Raw genomic sequence first — 20,753 nt, 5'->3', positions numbered from 1 at the left:
CCGCGATTGTGTTACTAAATGATGACTTTGTGAAAGTTCGCCGTGAACAAAAGTGCGGCTAATATTTGGGTGCAGCTTTTTTATTGACAAAGACATCAACGTTGCCAACACACCGGAAATGCGGCTTGTACTCCGTGCGGCTTGTATTCGTGAAATTACTGTACTCTTCTCTGGTCACTGTTCAAAGTGAAACATGGAATGCATGAGAGTGGGCAGTACCAGTTGCTGAACCGCAGCTACAAAGCAGATTCAGTCTTTGAGATAAAGACTAATAAGGATGTTTCAATAGATGTGGTGGTACAATTCCATAAATGGTTTCCTTAAAACCCATAACTAATAAATACGTGATGTACACTTGCTGTAAGAACCCAATCCTCTTCCACCAGCACAAAATTTGTAGTTGCTCAAATGAAAGAGTACAAAGCAGTTCTGAAAAAGCCTCACTGAGTTGCCAAACTAAAAGCAAAGGACTTCGTGGAGAGCTCCAGGCACTGAGATCAGCTCTGCAGCACAGAGCATCAGTGCTCATGGAGAAGGGCACAAAAACAGGGAGGCTTTGTGGGCAGAGGCACTGGAGACAAAATGCTTTACACAAGGAAATTATTACCACATTCATGAATTCATGAATCCACAGCACATAAGCAGCTCTAATACCTCACAGAATTTAAATTTGTTCTCCCTGAATACTCTTCTGGCTTCAGTTTTTCTAGGCAAGGCTCAGACTGTATAAGCTGAACAGGAAATTCTGGTTATGTTGGTGATTGAATACCATTTTCTCAACGATTCACTTTCTGAAAAAATTGTCCTTTTTCTGTATTTCTGTTGGGATTTCTATGCTCCCAGAAATCCTCAGAAAGGCAGAAGTAGGTGTATGGAGAATAAATGTAAATAAATGCAAAATTACACCCTTCATCAGACTTCAGGCTGTTTGGAAACAATGTTCAAAGCAAACTGCAACAAAGTTTACTAACCCAGTTGAGAGTAAAAGGTTGTAACTATCAGACAGCTCTTCAAAAGAGTGAAAATACTCACTCATAGCTTGATCCAAAATCCTAATCTATCTCACAGAAATCACAGCATAATAAAGACACAGGCTTCACTGCCCATGAGATCTAAGAAAGTCATTTACCTCTGAGAAAGAGGATGGGTTATTACAAGCATTACAAAATAGGGATGGATTCTTTGTCTGTATGAGTTTTGGAAGATCTCTATTAAACACTGAATGGTAGTCAGATGTAATTAAGACAAAATGTACAGGTAGCTCAGTAAAGGCAAAGAAAACAAAGGCTGAAATGAGGAGAACATTTTTTTTAAGGCAACAAGACACAATGTAACACACCCTGGTCTGTAGGGAAGTGTCAGGCATTGAGACAGGAAATCAAAAGGGGAAGTGTTCTTGCCACTGTGAACAAAAAATATACAACAGAGTTTCCAGAGGGCAAAGAGACTGGTTCCGTGTTAGCTGAAAATTGAGTTGTTTCTGCAAAATAAGTAATAGTATTTGATCTGTCTGAAACACTAAAAAGCCAGAGAAAAAACAATGGGTACTTCAGATCTCTGTTTGAAATTCACCTGTCACCAAGATGGTATTTCTCTCACAATGTTGCTCCACTACGTTAAATGATCCAGCCATAAGTTAAGTAAGACAAGGCTGATTTTTAGAAAATTTTATTTCTGTAACAGGGAAATACAAAGTTGCTCAGAGGAATCAAGTATTAAAATCCTGAGAACTGTATCAAACTGTATTCAGTGCTTACTTTTGTTGTGCATTATTAGTGTAAAGCAGCAGATATTCACAGTTCACTAGAGAATGAAAACTGAGAATTTTGAAACTCATGCTGCTTTCTGTCTTTATTATTTAGGGACTCTTTTTCAAAATACTTCAAACTGTAGTGCTCTCATATTAAAAATGTAGTGGGAACATCCCCATCCACAGATACAACATTTATTTGGTATAATCCTGATAGCAAAAAATGAAAGGTAACTCATAAAATACCACATAACCTGATGGAGGCATTCTCTTTCATTAACCACTCTGAATAGAAAGCATAATCACATAAGAGGAGAGTGTGGTTACTTTTAAGTACACAATTAAGTGCTCCACTGTCATAAACACTATTGGTAGACTACAAACTATTCTACACACGACTACAAAGGCCATAAATACAGGTCTCCCATCAACATTCCACTCTAACATCCCATCCCTAAGTATGTTTGCATTGTTGTGGCATATTTAATATTGCATTGTTCTACACAGATAAGGTACTACTGCTTGCATTGCTGTTGCAAATGGCTACATTATTCTTAAATGGGTAGTGTTACCACAGTAAATCTCACAAAAATAGATACATGTCACATAGATCATTAAATGTCTTGAATATAACAGTACTCTTGAGTAGCATTTCATTCTTAAGTACTACACACAATTTGTGAGCTTGCAAAGCCTCTTACATCATTATCAAGCTTACAGCTGAGCTGTAACTGTTAACTGCAGCACATCATGAAAACACTGGAACAGAGTTCTGCACAGCACCTCTGCATCAGTCTCTGGACAGGATTTCCAAGAAGAACACGTAGCAACGATCCTACCAATACAGAAAACAGTGAAGTCACTGAGTTTAATTGTCAAGGTCTAGGATAAAGTCACACAAATTGTCCTGAAATGTGGAATTATTGACATAAATTCTGAAGTAAAAATTGTCACATAAACATACTGTCTCAATATTAAAAGAGGACTCAAATTCTCAGTGTCTTCAGTAAGCAATAATGCTGAAAGATCTTAAAATCAGATAATTTAAGTACCTCTTACTACATACACAGAGACACAACTTTTCTGCTTATATTTGAAAATGCTGTGAATTATATTTCTTCTTTTTCTGCAATTAGTTTAAGGTTTTAGGTACTTCTTTTCTATTTATCTAATAAAAGTATATCTTCATCTAGTTCTTTTCATTTAAAGAGCCATAGATCATAGATCAATGGCTTGTATCTCAAATTGATTTGAATGGGCACACAATCCCTGCCTAGCTTTAGGAAAAAGTGATTTCAATTACACCTAAACTAGCAATTTATCTCTACACATTCTAACCAAAGTAGTTTTAGATTTCATAAAAAACCAGTAATTTTTGTCCATAAGACCAGTTAAGCCAAAGTTGGTTCTCTTCAAATTGTATGATTTTTGAACAGGTGAAGCCAAATTGAACCTCTCCTTGTCAAAAAGGTCTGGTAGAGGCATGTGTGTCACTGCCAAGAATGATGGGCAGTGCACTCACCAGTTCTCTTATCTGCTCTAGCTCAGCCAAAAAACACCTTTACATATTACAAAATAATCTCTAGAATGACAGCCTATTTTAATCTATTTTAAAGTCGTTTTCTTGCTCCCTTCTTTCACTATCCCTACTCTTTATTTCTGCTTATTGTCAGTATCTTGGTGCCCACTTGCCCTCCACCACTCGTTCTTCCTCCCACACTTGCTTTCCCAGAATGCCAATGCCTCTATTCTCGTTACCTCACTTCTCAATCTCTTCTGACACCTTCAGCCATATTTCTTGGCTATTTTCCTCTCCTCACTCTAGCTGTTAGCTGCCTTTTCCTCTGTGACAAATGCAGAGCCATATCCAAAATGAAATTATATCCTTACCTGTCATCCCTAATTGAATAAAAAAAGCCATAGCCATGTTCTACCATAGGGAGTGCAGATCCACTAAACCTAGTGTAGCCGGTCAGACTAGTTGAAAGGACAAAATTCCCACCTCCTCCACTGTGAAACAACACAAAACAAAAAGCAGCACTTTTGAAAATAATTTAAAATAAAGTGAGTTTGACAAAACAGTTATTTGGTTGTAGAGATCAAGACATCAGCACACATAAGGCCAGTGTAACAAGGGCTTTGGTATCAAGGGATACAACTTCCTATGGGACAAGAATATGAATTACCTGGCAGTGAAGGCCTTATCCCCATACAGTTCTGGCACTGGCAGTCCTTGCTCCTGTGCTATGAGCAGGAGACCCAGAAGATGACGATCAAAGCCTGTCAAATAAATGCAAATACTGCATCATTAACGGCAGCATTCCCAGTTTTTCTGCTTCTTCTGGTCTGGACAGCTGGGAGCTCAAATAGCAATTGAAGGACAGATAAACAACATCATATTGCATCCAAAAACATTTTCCACATATTTGATCTAAGAGGTCTTCAACACTTTCAACTTGCAGCACTGAGCTCAAAAGCAAATTATTTAACTGAGAGAGTGGAAAGCAAAACCCAAGAAAGCTCCCACTTCAGTCAAGGAGGAAGAGTTCCTCACAGTGGAAGAGGCCCATGAGCAATTACGTCAATACGGCAAAAACACTTTCAGGACCACAACTGCTCTGAATTGTGATAACATAACAAGAAGGTTGGAGAGAGTATGAAGTTCATCAGGTTCATTTCCCAGCTACTCTTTCTTATTCACAGAATAACATACAGCACTAACACAGGTTAGAATCTCACCCAAATCTCTCCTGAGTCCTAAAGACCACTTTTTTCACTTCTCAGCCAAGCACATATTTGACTGGAAGGTATTCCAAAGTAATGTTTAGCTGGGCAGAAAAACTGAATATTCCAATTGTACCAATTTTTGGTACAAAATTTCAAAAATTGTACCAATTTTTGGGGTACAAGGACTGGTGCAAGGACTAGGTTTTAGTTCTCCCCAAATTTAAAGTATAAAATGTTAAGGGGTAGTTTTTATTTAGGTTGAAAATAAGGAGACAAAACATGGATTAGCATACAATGATACCCCCTTTTCATACACATGAAGAAGACGCAAAAATTTTGATCCCAGAGTACCTTTTCCATTTTCACATTCTTTCCTCATTTTATTGTGCTTTGCAAATGCCTTATGCATCAGTTGTAGCCGTTGATAATTCTGTAAAGTAGGGCAGAGACAGCATTAAAAAGAAAAGAAAAGAGAGAGAAATAGAAAAATCAACCCAAATGAGTAATATATCAGCAATCACAGACCAGCAGATTTTTCCCTCTCAGAGTTTCTAACAATTTTAGATAAAAGAAAATGGAGGAACTTGAAAGATACAAAAGAACCTCTCTCAAACCCTTTCTCCCAAACCCAAATTCCCTTTTCAGGAAAATGTGCTTGTTTGTTTCCTGTATCTTCATTCTCTTACTCAGATCACTTTTGAACTAAACAATATTCTAAATCTCATGTTCTTTCCCAAATAATCTGAAACAATGGAAAGGAACCAGTGTGAACTAGAGTGATTGAACCCAAAAGCTTTCTACAATACCATTTATTATACACTAGCTTCCTAGTAGGTGCATTCCCAAATGTTCTCCGCTGATTGCCAATTCTGCCCAACATTAAGGTTTTTTCAAGTTTATATTAAAAAATTACATATTAAAGTCAGAGAGAACACAAATAACATGGTCTTCGTAAAGGAGGCCTTGAGAAACAGTCCTAGATGCTCAATATCTTGACTTCTAAGACCTTAGATCTTGATAGCTCTTTGACTACTTAAGAAGCACTATTTATCCTTTTATTCATCACACAAAAGGATGCACCAGAGAATGTGCAGCAAGGAAAGAAGCTACTCAATTTGGATAAAAATCAAGCTACCAAGCTGACAAGGGGCAAAAGAAAATTTAAGACAAAATGATTATTTCAAAGCATCTGACTTTAAGGTATAAAAAATTACAAAAAGGCAGACTTTTAAGCATGCTAATATCAAGACTATTGTACAGATTTTTTCAAGCTCCAGGAGTTAGTATTAAAAAACAAACAACCAAATACAACAGCAATAGGGAGATATTTGGAGGTGTTATTTAACATTACAAAGAGAAAAAGACAACAGTAAGTGTTGAAACTTACTACTAGTAGTAGTAACCAGAGAAGCCTGACAATTGGTTAGAAGGTAACCGAGTAGCAGGGAAATAATGGGAATAAGAAAGCAGATTTGGAAGACGGCCAGAAAACTGAGTTTTAAAACTGCAGTACACGCCAAAAGAAGTCAGTGAGGACCAGGAAAATGTCTTCAAGGCCAGAATTATTAATCACACATGCTTTCTTACAGCTGTCTTCTTCTATGTTTTACAGATGCATTAATAATACAGAACCTTTGATTTTTCTAAAGATGTGTTGCCCTTTGTCTCAAAAACCTTCTCCATGCTTAATTTCTCAGGCTCTGAAAAATGTACAGTGAGGGCAACAAAAAGAGCTTTAGTAGAGCTCTTGCTTGGCAAGCAAGGCATGACCTGCTTTGCCAGCCAAGTCGCTGAGAAAATAAAAGGTCTCTGGTTCAGCTACTCAGAGACAAACTCTGGAATACACCCCTGTTACCACTAGGACACAAACATCTTTCAATTTTGCTCTCAGATACACCTATTTGATAAACAATTCCTGATTTCACTTTAAAATTAAAATCACGGAACAACTGCACAGCAGAATACTTCAGCTCCAACCCAGTAACTTTTTGAGGTGTAAAATAAATCAGTGTGAATGTAATTTGAGACAGTTACATTCTTGAACCCAAACGGTAAATAGCACAGAAAACCAAGCAAGCCCACACATGACAGCACATCTCAGTCACAACGACCAGAATCAGAGTTCAAGCAACACAACAATTGAAATTTGTCTCCTTGGAAAGGCACTAACTCCCAACAATGAGACAACAGAAAAATGAGTCTGAAGTGGTTCAGATGACAGGCCTTCTAAATAAATAGTAATTAAAGTAGAATTTCAGTATTTACACTTTCAGAAGGATCCAGCATGGACTTGCACCATTCCACTGCTTCCACAGTACAAGGTCTTATGGTCTCTGTGCGGCCATGATAGAAACGCCTGGTCATGGCAGTTTCGTAACAGCAGCCCGGACTAAGAACAAAAATTAGGGAAGAGTGTCTCATTAACCTAACAAAACTATTTGCTATCTCAAGGCCTAAAGAAGTCCTGCAAAAGGTCTTGCACATCTAGCTCATTTACAAGTACCAGAAACCCATTAATTTTCTTTAAGTTACATGTCTGAAAAAGAGCCACAAAGCAACTCTGTATGCTTTTATGGGACAGATGACTGAAAAAAGTGCCAGTACTATAATCACGCCTTGAAAAGACTGCATTGCCATGGATATTTTCTGCAGATTACAGATCTATCAGCCTCCAGCAAATATATCTGAAATTACACAAGCTTCAGTTTCACTGTATACTTCCACCTACACAATCCAAACCCTCATAAATTAAGTGATACATTTGAAATAAGCAGTGTGTTCCAAAGCATTTAGAGGGAAAAGGTCAAAACCTTCTCTGCTGCATATTGACAGCCATCCAGTTTTTACATGGAGCAACTCCAGCCCTATGACAGTCTATATATTTATAGTCTATGTCTATGACACTTATTACACAACCTACATGAAACATACTTGCATGTTTACAACAGACCAAGGCTATTTTAGCCAGATAATTAATGTCCTAATGTTCAGAAAACCAAGATCTGCCAAGCTTTGTTATGATGAGCTACATCTCACCAGTGACTAAACATCACACTCTTCTGATGAAACCCTCCTCCTTCTGAAGCAAGCAATTCTCTGCTGGTCAGTAATGACTTACACAAGCCACATAATGAGTGCTAGTTAGCTAACAAAAATTTGGGAACATCAATAACAAGAACAATGACACCTTTTAATCAGTAATACAGAACAGAATGCCACATCCAAAGATGCAGAGGTAGGCACTTGAAGAGTCACTATCTCCATCTCTATTATTCTGCCCAAACCATCCAATATTGCTAAAGAAAGTGAGACACTGAAGTTTGTGAGGCCTTTTACAGGCTTAGAAGATGAAACATTTTACTGACAGTTGTTACAAGCTACAGACAAAACTCTCTTTCTACATTTCAGCAACTAGAGAGCCCTGACCCACTGTGCAATTTGTGTTCACCCAAGTGTTTCCTTTGTTTGGCACAAGTTCAAGTTTTCACAGATTGTGTTCCACCATCCATTCCACAATATGCATATGTATTATCCCTGTGGGCACAAGAACACTATTCTTCTGAAGCAAGTATGTCTGTATGCAACTGTTACTGTAAAAACTCCTTAGTTCTTCTTTCTTAAATCCCATGGCAAATTACATACTAACTTTGCAAAGCCACTTTACACCTCTACTCAACAAACTAGTTTTTTATTCCTAATCTGGTATTTTCTTACCGTCCATGGCATTTGTAATAAGCAAGCTGGAGGGCAAGCTGCACAAATGTATCAGGATGAAGTTTCTTCTTTCTTATCAACGCTTTGCCAAAGGATGTGAAGGCGTAAGACACCAGCTGCAAGTCAGATACCTATCATACCAAAGGAAGAAAAACAGTAGAAGTCAAGAAGTATCACAACTTGGTCCACTGCAAATAAAACACACTCAAACCACAACATAACAAATTTAACAATTATGTTAAATTCATCAATTTATCAGTAACATATTCATTCCTGTACTCTAGCATGAAAAAAGACCAACTAAAAATACGCAAATAGAATGAACAAAAAACAAAACAGTATCAGTAACAACTAAGAGAACTAGGAGTAAATTTCACCTTCTTGTAATACAGTTCTTTAGTACATCCAATTTCATTTATAATTTTTTGATCCACTGTGAATACAAGTTCCTCTGGCAATGGAATATCCCTCACATTATCCGATCCCTGGGAAGATGAAGACAGAAAGAAAGACACAAAACCAGAAAATGTTATCCATAAGAAAAGACACATTAACTGATAAGCTTGAAAGTTTATAAAGGATAGATACCTTCCATTTTCCCTCATTTTCAATAATCTTCTTTTCAGCATAAGATAACATGGTAATTAAAGCCATGGCATCAAAAGGAGAATGCTAGAATCAGATAAGAGAAGATATTACATTACATAACAGCAAGAAGATCAAACTTCTGCGTTTTTCCCTATCCTGCTCTTTTTCCTGCAGACCAACAGCTTTACTGCACAGTGTTGCACTTGTTTTATAGTTCTGCAATAAAATACTGAAGTATTGTAAGTCCATCCAGCATTTTAACTGCTCTGCATTTGGACAAGGAGGCACAATGCACTACTGCCATGAAAAGGCAGATTTAAGGAAAAATATAAGCCCTTCTGGTCATGCAATAATGAGTTTAAAATAAGTTCAAAAAACATAGCTGTTCAAATGGATACATCAAACAAAGAATTAATTTTAAGCCTTCTTGTGCATCATATTTTTTTCTTTTGCAACTCCTCATGAAATACTTTCAGAAATAAGATTATGACTTCAGATCCCATTGTTAATTCAAGAATGGTGTAATAGAGAGCAAAGAACATGAGAAAGCAGACTGCTTTTGGAAACTTACCAGACTAGGTGCCAGGTAAAAAAGACTATACTAAAGCCTAACTGTTACTAAACAGTAACACAATAAGCACTTAAAATAATACTCTGAAGGGAGAAATTCAGTAAATAAATATTCAGAAGATGGGGAAAAAAAATTAACTTACATCACAGAATGCACTACAGGTTCCATTGGAAAAGAATATGCTATTGTAGGATTTATCTCCCCAGCGCACAGTCGGATCACCTGTTAGCCCCAGCCTTGTAAGCTAAAGCAGAAGAAACACACTGTGAAGCCTTAAAAACCACCAAGAACACTGCTAGTCTTTGTAAGCTAAACCTAGTCTACATTAAGACGGCAAGACCTCCCTGACAGATGACATTTTCATCCAGTTCAAGATGAAACATGATTATATGGCCACAGCTATTAATTAGAAGTGTGATAAAAAGTTAATGACTATGTCTTTCAAGACCCTGGAGGACAGATGGCTAAAAAGTTATGAAGTTAGATTTCAGCCATTCCCATTTCCAATATCCTAACTATTAAAACTATATATGTTTTCCTATGGATCAAAAAAGCACATTTTTTGCATATTTATCTGCTTCATTTTTAGTGTACTGAAAGAGTAAGAGCTTCTACTTCTGTATATATGCAGGAGAAATTTTTATGTAAAGATGATCAGATATGAATTATCAAAAATTCTTAGCTACCTCAGTGTAGTCCTCAGGAGTTGCATGGGGACTAGAATCATCAAGGCCAACCACAAACAAACTTCTTTGAATTTTTTCGAGAAGAGCTAAGTTCTTTGGATCAAGACGAATCAAATATTCCCGTAACTAGAAGGCACAAAAAGAAAGCTAAGTGAAATAATGTTTTTTCAGTGATCACAATGTTTTCCTAGGAACCAGCTGCTGAAGTATTCCTACCTCTGCCCATTTGGTCCTTTCATTGCTTGTTAGGACTGCCAGTCCTGGTCCATCTGGTTCACTATAGCATCTCTTCTGTATATATGAAAGTTGTCTTTAAGAAGATTTAAAAAACTCAAGTTAACAACACAGATGGAGAGAAGGTAAGAGTCACCTTCCATCTCTCTCTTTTTTTTTGCAAAGCTGGAATTTTAGTTTGACATTCACAAGCCAGTGTGAATTTTCAGAGAGCATGAATCAGCTCCCCTAGATTCTAAGGACAGTTGAAGACCTGCTCAGTTTTCAGTCACTCAGTACCTACGAGCCCAGTACAAGCACACATAAACAATTATAGTGCTAAAGCACTATTACACACTTAATTTAAAACCAGATTTAAGACTCCAACGGCACAGGTTGAGACTTTTCAGAGCAGCAGACATCTGCCATACTGCAGCTTTACAGTAACTAAACACATACAGGGCAAACCTTCCCCTCAAGATAAACCTTAAAGCAGAACACTTGCTATAGTACATCCTGAATGTAGAGTCTGAACTATACAAGAGCAATTATCTTCCTACCTTCCTCTTTAGCAAAACAATTAACAGAGGGGTAAGTTTTAGTTTGCAAATTCAATTTTCCACTTGCTGTTCTTGATGTTAAAGAAACTCCACAAATTGATCTGGTTTGTTCTTTGTTCTGGCACTCTTGCCTATTAAATGTCATTATTGATCATTAGTTACATAGTATCAAAAAATATAAGATACCCATGATGAGGTTACCAAAAAAAAAAAAAAAGTCAAAAAAAAAAGCCCCAGAAAACCAAACCAAACCAAACCCGCCCTTCCTAGAGACAATAGATTTTGGGAGTTTTGCCTGTACTCCAAGTGTTCATTTTTTTGCCACTGGTTTAACAGGTACAACTACAAAAATTAAAAATGTATATGTTAAAATATTAGGTATTAAAGTACCAGACTATTTTTAAAAAGTGATTTTTAGCTTCTCTAATTAGGTTTGTCTTGCCTGAGGAATTTGATCATCCACTTTTTGCCAATTTTAATTACAAGCCTTCTGTTGTGCACTATAAGCAGCACTTTGACAATTGCATTAAGTTATTCCCTGACAAAATTAACAACCCTTCTTTAGTAAGGAGATGCATATAGATCCCAAACCAGTCACAAGAGATTTGTGCTGAAACTACATCTATATGTAACAGGAGAGTTCAACACATGAGAGTGCTTCAACTTTGATAATGATTAAGTAGGAATGCAAATTGTACCTGGAAGGAATGATGATAGTTGCAATCCTACTAATTCCACGTAAAGAAACCAGAAAAAAATTGTATTTCCTACTGAAGTATCTTCTTTCAGCCCTTTTGTATGATGCTCCACAGATGTATTACAATAGCACATGGAAAGAAGTTGCCATCCCCTGAACAAGGATTTACTCAAATCTGAACCTTTCAACTAAAGGAGAAGCTGTAGTCTCTCTCACACTTAATTCTCTGGGGTTAATGGGAATGAAAAAAAAAAGCCTCTACTGTATGTAGCTTAAATATAAGATAGCTCATTTAAAATAAGCATTTTGAAAACCTTAAAATCTCTGGAGGAGTCAGCATGCTGCCTTCATGCATAGCATCAAATGCAAATACTCGACCTCGACACAGGACTATCAAGTGAGATGGACATTCACCTTCAGCCTCTGAAATGAAAAATGGGAATAAATGAAAATCCAACCTTGGGGATAAAGTGACAGGCACAGAAAAAACTCAGCAAGTCCTACAGACTCGTTCTTGTTTAATTCTGCAAACTTGAAGACATTTTAAAGGCCAACAGAAGTCATTCATAAGTTTCAATGTTATAAACTGCTTCAAGTCATTGTTCTAATGTTATGTTCTAATAAATCTAGTAGCAAATTTTACTTAAACTAAAAATTTATTTGTGTCTCTTGTAGGCAGGAATTCCCTCTGCTGAAATGAGTGCTCCTTGCTGAATCCACACATAACACACAGAATTTGTCTTTCCTCAATTCTTAATGCTGACATGCTTACTATAGGCATCAGGCTGGTTACACACCAATTTGAAGCAGAGCTTTCTTTTACTCTTATTTGATAAGGACTAAATATTGGACCAAAAAGGGCATTTGTAGATGAGATACCTTCTTTGCTTCACTATATAAACACTCCACAGCCAGTAGCTGATTTAGCACTCACAAAAGCAAGAATTTTATGGTTAAACTGACCACTCCTTCAACATATTAATAAAAATCATTTGCTTGTGTTAACCCCCAATTTTCATTTGTTTACCAGTCTTAAAATAACTGCCGAGGGAGTCTCTGGTAAGTCCAGGAATTTTGCAAGTGCAGAAAAGCATTCTAAATTGGTTCATGTCCAGAACAGAATTCCCAGATCTCTCTATGGCAACCTTCTCTCTGTAGTAACAAACACAGTAACATTAAGCAAGAGAAATAACCATGATGGAATCAAATCAAGATAAGACAAACCTGTCTATTATGGCAAAGAATGCATGCCAATGGACATGAACACACATATGCAATCAAGGATACACAGACGATCAATATTTAGGATCAATTATTTTTTCTTAAAGTCTTACACTCGTAATAGTTCCCAGTATTTCAGGGTGTGCCATATATTTACACACGCTCTGTTTATCTGAGTGCCCTCTTTTGGTGGCCAGCAGTGTTCAATATAGGGACCAGGGCCTCCCATATTACAGTGTATTTGTGTTGAGATGCGAAGATCAAGATAAGCCACATTCAGCCACCAGTCTTCCAGCTGAAATGAAAAATGTTAAATATCAGAACTTATTGTTATTCATTAATTCCCTAATTACATAACCGCCTGCTTTTTACTTTTTTATTTTAATACTCTGAATAGTAGGTCCTATATAACATAAGGCAGTACAGTGGTTCAAAACTAACTGCTGAAGATAATGACCCATTTAGCTCTTCTGTTTTCAAGCCTGAAATAAAATTTGCTGCTTAAGAATATTAAACTGCAAATTATGGTATTTCTTCCCTGATATTCATCTTAAACTCTTGCAGGTGTCAGGTGTGGCTGCTGTGTATATCACAGACTATTCCATGAAGAACAGAAGGCATAGAAGGATAGACTTGTGTTGAGAAGTGACCTGAGAGAGACAGTTGATAATGTACATTTTTTGCCACCATCTGAAAATCCCCACTCTGGAGTGTGTCTTGTTAGGATTTAGACAGCCTTCATGAATGCCGGTTGATAATGACCTTCCTTGTATCTCTTTCTCTATTGAAAGACAACTTCAAAATGCTACCACATAACTTCCTTCTGGGAAGAAAAAGAATTCCAGGGCAGGTTTTTGTTTTTTTGTTTGTTTTGGGGCTTTTTTGCAGGATGGAGAGAGAAGGGACAGATGTCATAGAAGGAGAGACTGACAGATAAAGCATTTAAAAGCTGGTAAATAACTTCAAATTTCACTTAGTGAGCTCTCTTAGCCACTCAGCATTGAAAAAAAAAAAAAAAGACAGGTATGTAAGTGAATGAGTTCATATCCAGGTCAAGTGGCTGATGTAAGGAAGATTTAAAGATTTGGAAAAGTGAAATGATCCTTTGAGTTACATCCTGAATAACCAACTTTCCACAAGTTGAATTCAGATTTCTTACACTGAATTATGATTTCTTATACATCTAAATACGCACCCAATTCCTTCTCATTTTAGCTCTTTCCAGTAATTTCTGATGCAACTCTTTTCCAATGCCATTTTCAAATTTTTTAACGATATCCTCGGTTCTTTGATATTCTTCTTCATTTAAAAATGGCTTCACTGTAAAAAGAAAATGTTTTTATTTTAAAGACAGTTGCATACTAAGATTTATTCCAAGATTCAGATATCCACAGGCAAGGGAGTGAATGAGAATTAATTTTTCTAAAACAAGTATTTGAAGGCAAAACACCTTTTAAACACCTCTCAAAAATCTGTAAATAAATCAGTATGTTCTAATAAAACATAAATACATACTTTTTAATAAATACAGACGATAGCAGACTAAAGTAATTGTTGAAAACCTGAAATACCTAACAGATAACTAAATCAAATATATTTACATTTGTAAGTACTATGGAGTTCTTCCAAGTAATTAAATTTACAGGAACTTTGTTTGTAAATTAACACATTGAGCATACATGTCTGCCACCCTACTGCACCAATTACAATACTTGCCTGTATTTTCAAGTCCATTCATGATCTACAAGAAACTTGTCCATCAATTCTTACTCACAGTCCCTGTTTTATATCCAACTTCTATTAATAGCAAATGGAGTTACTGGTAGACAGTTTTTCTGTTTTTAAATCCTTTTGGATTTCTCTCAGATCATGTGCATTATAAACCAAAGTCTTCCATAAACATCTGCAAAACTAGTCATTAATTTAATCTAAACAATCCTTAAAGACTTTTTATCATTAATCTATGGTCAGTAAGAGGCACTGTTGATATTTTTTCCTATACTCACCTAGTGCATAATGCATTTTCTGTTATATTTATATTTAGATTGTGAAGTCAGTGGGAAAGAGAATGGAAGGTTGCATGTGAGGTGTGTTTCTGGTGACTCAGTGCCTACACAATGAGGTCCCATTAATTTTTGAGGCTGCTGGACACTACCATTAAGTTAATTTCTTGCTACTGGTTACCCTGTAATCGATTTGCAGTTGTTAAGAAACAAAGAAAGATACACAATTACGAAAATTTAAACAAGTAACTGCAATAACCGAGTTTCAACAGCGCAAGGTCTCAAATACTTAGTTAACCTAAGTATTAAATCTTAACTCTGTCTTGCTGCAATCACGTCTGCTTGCCTGCAACCTCTATTTTTCTCTTCCTAACAAATCTAGAGATCATCTTGTCCAACACTTCATCTCTGTAGGGTCAGTTGCAGCAAGTTGCTTAGGACTGTGCTGGGTTTTAAGTATCTCTGAGGATGAAGACTCTACAACCACCTTGGTAGCAGCCTGCTCACTCTTGACCACTGTTGCAATAAGAGTTTTTCTTATGTTTAAAAGGAATTTCTTGTATTCCAGTTTGTGCCCATCACCTCTTATTCTGTCACTGGATATTACTATGACGTCTGGCTCTATCTTATCTACTCCTCCACAACAAGGAGTAATCACACATATTGCAAAGATCAGAACAATCCTAGCTGTCTCTTGTCTCATGTCAGATCCAACACCTTCATCACTGTCACAGCCCCTCTCTGGGCTCACTTCAGTATACTCATATCTTGCTTGTACAGGGAGCCCAGAAACAGATACAGAACTGCAGATGTGTCCTCCCCAGCACTGAACCAAGGGGAAGGATCACTTCTCTGCACCTGCTGACAATGTTTCTTCTGTAAGGAGTCCCAAAGGCTCCTGACATGTGTTGCTGCAAGGCCACATGCTGGCTCATGCCTAGCAGACCCCAGTGGCTCTTCTGCAACCAGGCACCAGTTTGTGCTGCTGTGGCAAGTTATTCTCTCCTAGGTGAATGACTCTGCATTTCCCTGTGTTTGTTGAGCTCCATGAGGCTCCTGTTAGCCTGTTCCTCCAGCCTATCAAGCTCCCTCTGATGGCATAACAACCACCTGCTGTATCAGCAAGTCCTTCCAGCTTTGGAAGCTCTCAAACTCCAAGTACACTCTGTCCCATCGTGCATGTCCCATCGTACATGTCCCATCACCACTAATGACTGTATTAAAAATTACTGGACACCTGGTGTACACCATCAGAGACTGGCCTACAGCAGCCATATGTGTTGCTTGATCACAAGTCTCTGAGCCCAGCAGATTATACAATTTCCAGCCCATCTGACTCTCCTCTATTGAGTCCAAACTTTATTAGTTCATCTATGAAGATTTTTTTAAAAAGCTTTTGATGTGTCAGAAGCCTTGCTAAAGTCTATATAAGCAATACCCGCTCTTCTTCCTTCATCCAGCGAGACAGTCACCTTATCATAAAAGGCTACCATATTGATCAAGCAAAATTTCCTCTTCAGAAACCCACACTGCCCACTCCCAATCACCTTCTTGTCCTTCATATGCTCAGAAATGGTTTTCATGATTATTTGCCAGGGATCCCCAGGAATTAAAGCAAGATTGATCAGCTTGTAATTACCCAAATCTTCTTTCTTGTCTTTCCTGAAGACAACAGTAACATCTGCTTTCTTCCTTTCCTCAGGAACCTTCACCAGTAATCATGACCTCTGAAAGATTATCAGAAGTGGCCTCCCAAAGACAAAGAGCATTTCCCTCAGCACTCATGGGCACATCCCAACAGAATCCATGTAGTTTTTCATGTCCAATCTGTTCAGTGCTGATCCTCTTCTATCATGGCTAAGTCATCCTCACTCCTCTTCAAAATAATTCCATTTTAATCCTAATTATATAATGCATTTCAGTATTTTGCACTACCTGTCCTAAGGTGAAAGGATCCATTTTTTAGATACATCCTGGTCTCCTTATGGTATTCCACAACAAAAATGCAACTCCTAGTGATAGTTTTTCTATTCCACAAGACAAACATGGAGAATAAAGGCCAAATATTACCTTCAAATGTGGTTTTAGACACATCCTGACAACCTTAGGCAGCAAGATAGAACATCTACTTTCAAGTATTACCATATAGCGTTTGTGTTTAAATTGCACTGGGACCTCCAAAAATTCCACAATACCATCACAGCTGGAGAGGTACCAGCATTCTCCTTACACCTCCACCAGAGATGATCAGCTATGGACATTCAGGCAGTGTCTACCATATCTAGACCTCATCTAGATGCAGCTTGAATTGCACACCATCATTTGTGAACACAAATGAAAAAAGAAGTAATAGCAGCAGAGCCATTCACTTTTACTCTTTTGCAGATTACAGTTTTCACCCTGAAGTTGAAAGCCTTCCCTGACTGAGGGTAGTCCAACACTCAGGTTTTCCAGAAAATGATCTTATTATTACACACTATTTAAAGAGAGGATGATTACCCTCTGTTATTCAGGTAACAAAGTCATTACAGAGCAATATTCACACAGAAAATTAAAAAGAAGCAAAATGATTTGGTTCTCATCTCAGTTCATAGAATCATTTAGGCTGGAAAAGACCTCTCATTAATTTAGTCAAACCATTAAAGGAGTTACTAAGATTGCAAGGGGACTGGAATGCACAATGAGATGAGGCTGAGAACTGTGTTGGTTGAGCTTACAAAGAGAATGCAAAGGGAAGACCTTGCTGCCCTCTTCAACTGAATGGGAAGTCCTGGTGAAGATAAAGCAAAATTCCTCTCAGCGACATAATGAATTAGGCTAAGAGAAAATATAAAGGAATAAAGGTAGAATACAGAAAATTTCTGATATGGAAAATGTGAAGTTTTTGAAAAGGGTTTTTGGTAATTGCTGGTGGTTTTTTTTGTTTGTTGATTGTTTTTCTTCCCCCTCCCACAATAATGGCAGTGATCAAACACGAGAACAGGTTACAATGAAACAGAGTCTCCACCCTTGTAAGTAAACAAAACCTGGCAAAGCAAGGGCTGAGCAAACATGCCCTAGTTGGACCAGCTTTGAGCAGAAATTTGGTCCAGATGAATTCCTCCCACCCTATATGATTCAATGACTACAGGGCCTCTTTCCTTTTAAAAACTATTTAATCAGATGTAGAAGCAGCATTGTTAAGGAGCAGAACTTGGCCCCTTTCTCACCAGAGTTCAATGAAACTTCCCTTGCATTTCTCCAGCCCACAGATCTTGTCTTTCTTTCTGATTAGGAAGTCAGCTCTGCCCATGAACAAGAAGTATCCCATGAAAGACACCTTCAGGTGCATAGTGAAGGAACCCTCTGGGAAGCTGGAAGTTTGAGTTTTCATATTTTCATGTTGAGTCTAATTTTCTGACTCTCAACCTCTGGGTTGGAAGGCTAAATAACAAGGCTGTGGCCACCTTCCCTGCCCAAGATTTACTTTCAAAACAGGATTACTCAAAGAAGAGGTAGCAACTATAAAGCCTTAAATAAGGCACATTCTGACACATACTTTGTCCAGCTTTTCCAGTTAGCTGGCTCTAAATAGTCAAGTGCTTTACCAGCAGGCACCCTGACTAATGTCAAGTGCACTGGGTCCTCCTCCAACCAATGAAAGAAGGTTTCCCAGGACTAATTTAAAGCCTCTGTGAAGAATCATTTGGAGGTTCTGAATTGTTGACAAGCTAAAGCAATGAAATTCACAGAGCTATATCTAGAACGGTGCCCTGCACACTTTGACTTTAATATATACAAGGGAAGACTATGGCAAATGCTGGGCTAAATTTTCTCAACCACCAGTGAGACTAAAGAGCAACAGTGATCAAAATTATAGAATGATTTTGTATATGGAACAGTAAACAGCAACTAACTTCAGCATGAAAAACAAAGGGACAGAAGGTATTGGGACATAAGGCGATAAGGTATTTATGAAAACAGATCAGAATCAGAAAACAAGAGCAAGCAAATTCACTGCCATATTTTCTCACTCCATTAGAGAGTTATTTATTAACCTGAAGAGACAGATGGGTTAGCAAAATTAAACAATGCTGTTATTGCAGGTTCTACTCTTGCAGCACAGCTTTAAGTAATCTGCATTACAGCAAAGACAGCCATTACTTTAGACACAAATACGCACACAACATTTTTGCTCAAAACCTACCACTTCATTCTGCATCAAAAAACAATGATGTAACGAACATCAAAGCAGACTATTTCCAGTACTCAGAATAAATGGGAACTCAAAGTAAACTTCAGGAATTCTATTTTGGGAAAGGGAAAAATTTGGTGTAGTATGTTTCTGCTAAGGAGAGAACTCGAAGTTTTACTTTGTTAGAATTTGTGTAAACCTGTAAGATGGTAAGATACAAACTAGATGGTCCAGAAAAAACTCCATGTCTCAGAGTTCTGAAAATTATTGAAGAAATACAGAAAAGTAATCTCAAGACACTCCATAATGTATTTTTTGCTATTCCTAACGTATAATAAAGAACTAACCAGTCATTTCTTCTTTATAAACAAAACTAGATACACATGCACTAATGCTGTTTTCAAAACTTTTCCTGATGCTCTTTAGATTAGTCAACATGTCAAGGCAGAAAGTATCCAAGCTAAATTATGTGAAAATGCTCACCACTGCTTTTTCCTACTACCGCATAGTTAATAAGTGTTCTTGCTTACCAATATTAAGTAGGTAAAGTTTTAAATAGCTGATTTTTTTTAAAGATTCTGGGCAAACACAGTTATAAAAAAGCAGTTAGGCAAACTAAAATTTTTGAGTGAAGAGTGAAGTATCTGTCACTAGAGCAGCTTTTTTTTTTTTTTTTTTGAGAAGAAAAAAAAAAGTTTAAAAAAAATTCACTCTCAAACCAAAAAGTGAACCTTCCCCCACGCCAAATTCCCTTGAAGAAAGGTAGTTAGGGATTAAATGGAAACTTTTACTCAAGTTGTGCCGGGCACTTAATTTCCGGTTTTGAGCCTGAAAAAGACCTTTGGCTCTCTAAGCCTGTCTGTATGCCCCAATTACAGTACAAGTTGTCCCTACAGTCACTTAGCAAACATCTTCAGATTAGCCTGGTTACAACAGCACACGACATGCTACCCTTGCAACATTAAGTCATTACCTGCATCAAGATATTTATTCAAAGATTCATCAAGAGGAGGTACCGGCAGGGAAGGCAGAGAATCTTGGTACTGAAATGTTCGCTCCTCTGAGGATCCAAGCACTTGCTTTTCCATGTTGCAGATCCACAGCACAACCAAACAGACTATTCACGAAACCCACGTTCGATGACGAATCTCCCCAACACTGTTCTCTCCCCCGCTCCGGTCTCCTGCCCTTTACACGGTAAAAGACAGAGATCAGGAAACGATGCCCGACAAAGCATGGACCGAGGGTTTCTTGTTGGCTCGCAGCCACGAGAGGCACACACACAGCAGGGGCAAGCGATGACCGGGCGGCCGCTGGTGCTTTCCCCAGCACGTCTCCATTAACCAGCTCGAGGATGTCGCTTTTTCCCCCAAGAAGCAGCCAGTCAGTCCCGGGACACCCGCCCGAGACTAGAGAGTATCTGGGGAAGGGGCAATCACCCCCAGCCCGGCTGGTGGCCCCTCCGAGCCTCCCGCAGACCCTCCCCAAGGCCCCCCCGAGCCCCGGCCGCGCCCCGACCCCAGCGCTCCCCGGGCCGGGCCGGGCCGGGCGCGAGGCCCGCGACACCACAGCGCTGTTTACAGCAGCTCGGGGCCCGCATCGAGCAAAACTCCGGAGAGCCCCAGGCGGACGGGGCCTGGGTGTACGGAGACAGCCGATCCGAGCCCACCCCTCTGCCCCGCACCCCCGAGGAATGAGGCCGGCGGGGACCACCCCTCGCCCCGGATCCCTGCCCACCTCCCCGCCGCCGCCTTCGCCGCTGTCCCACTCCGCAGCGGGTCCGGAAGCCGCGCGGGGCGGGGCGGGGGCGGTGGCGGGAGGGGAGCGGCCTGGGCCGGGCCCAGCGCCC

The 20,753-nt window shown here is 38.6% G+C and overlaps 1 protein-coding gene across 2 annotated transcripts; it reads right to left on the bottom strand.

The window, feature by feature from the left end:
* Positions 1 to 1,652: 1,652 nt before the first annotated feature.
* CROT (carnitine O-octanoyltransferase) lies at positions 1,653 to 20,725 on the bottom strand. 2 transcript variants are annotated; one of them, XM_033058155.1, is made up of 17 exons: positions 20,642 to 20,725; positions 19,878 to 20,092; positions 13,923 to 14,047; positions 12,841 to 13,022; positions 12,534 to 12,658; positions 11,821 to 11,929; positions 10,253 to 10,346; positions 10,037 to 10,162; positions 9,493 to 9,594; positions 8,780 to 8,863; positions 8,569 to 8,676; positions 8,192 to 8,322; positions 6,743 to 6,866; positions 4,829 to 4,907; positions 3,937 to 4,030; positions 3,641 to 3,760; positions 1,653 to 2,585 (listed from the first exon to the last, which is right to left on the bottom strand). In XM_033058155.1, exons 2-17 carry the CDS (start codon positions 19,990 to 19,992, stop codon positions 2,465 to 2,467), a joined length of 1,839 nt encoding a protein of 612 aa, XP_032914046.1. In that variant the 5' UTR covers positions 19,993 to 20,092; positions 20,642 to 20,725; the 3' UTR covers positions 1,653 to 2,464. The 2 variants fall into 2 exon arrangements, with proteins under 2 accessions (XP_032914046.1, XP_032914048.1); XM_033058157.1 differs by lacking the exon at positions 20,642 to 20,725 and having other exon boundaries at positions 19,878 to 20,344.
* Between the last annotated feature and the right edge of the window lie 28 nt (positions 20,726 to 20,753).

This window comes from Catharus ustulatus, chromosome 1 (genome assembly GCF_009819885.2).
Source record: "Catharus ustulatus isolate bCatUst1 chromosome 1, bCatUst1.pri.v2, whole genome shotgun sequence".
NCBI lineage: Eukaryota > Metazoa > Chordata > Aves > Passeriformes > Turdidae > Catharus > Catharus ustulatus.
Note: the sequence above shows the minus strand (reverse complement) of the source record. Positions and strands in the feature narration are given on the sequence as shown.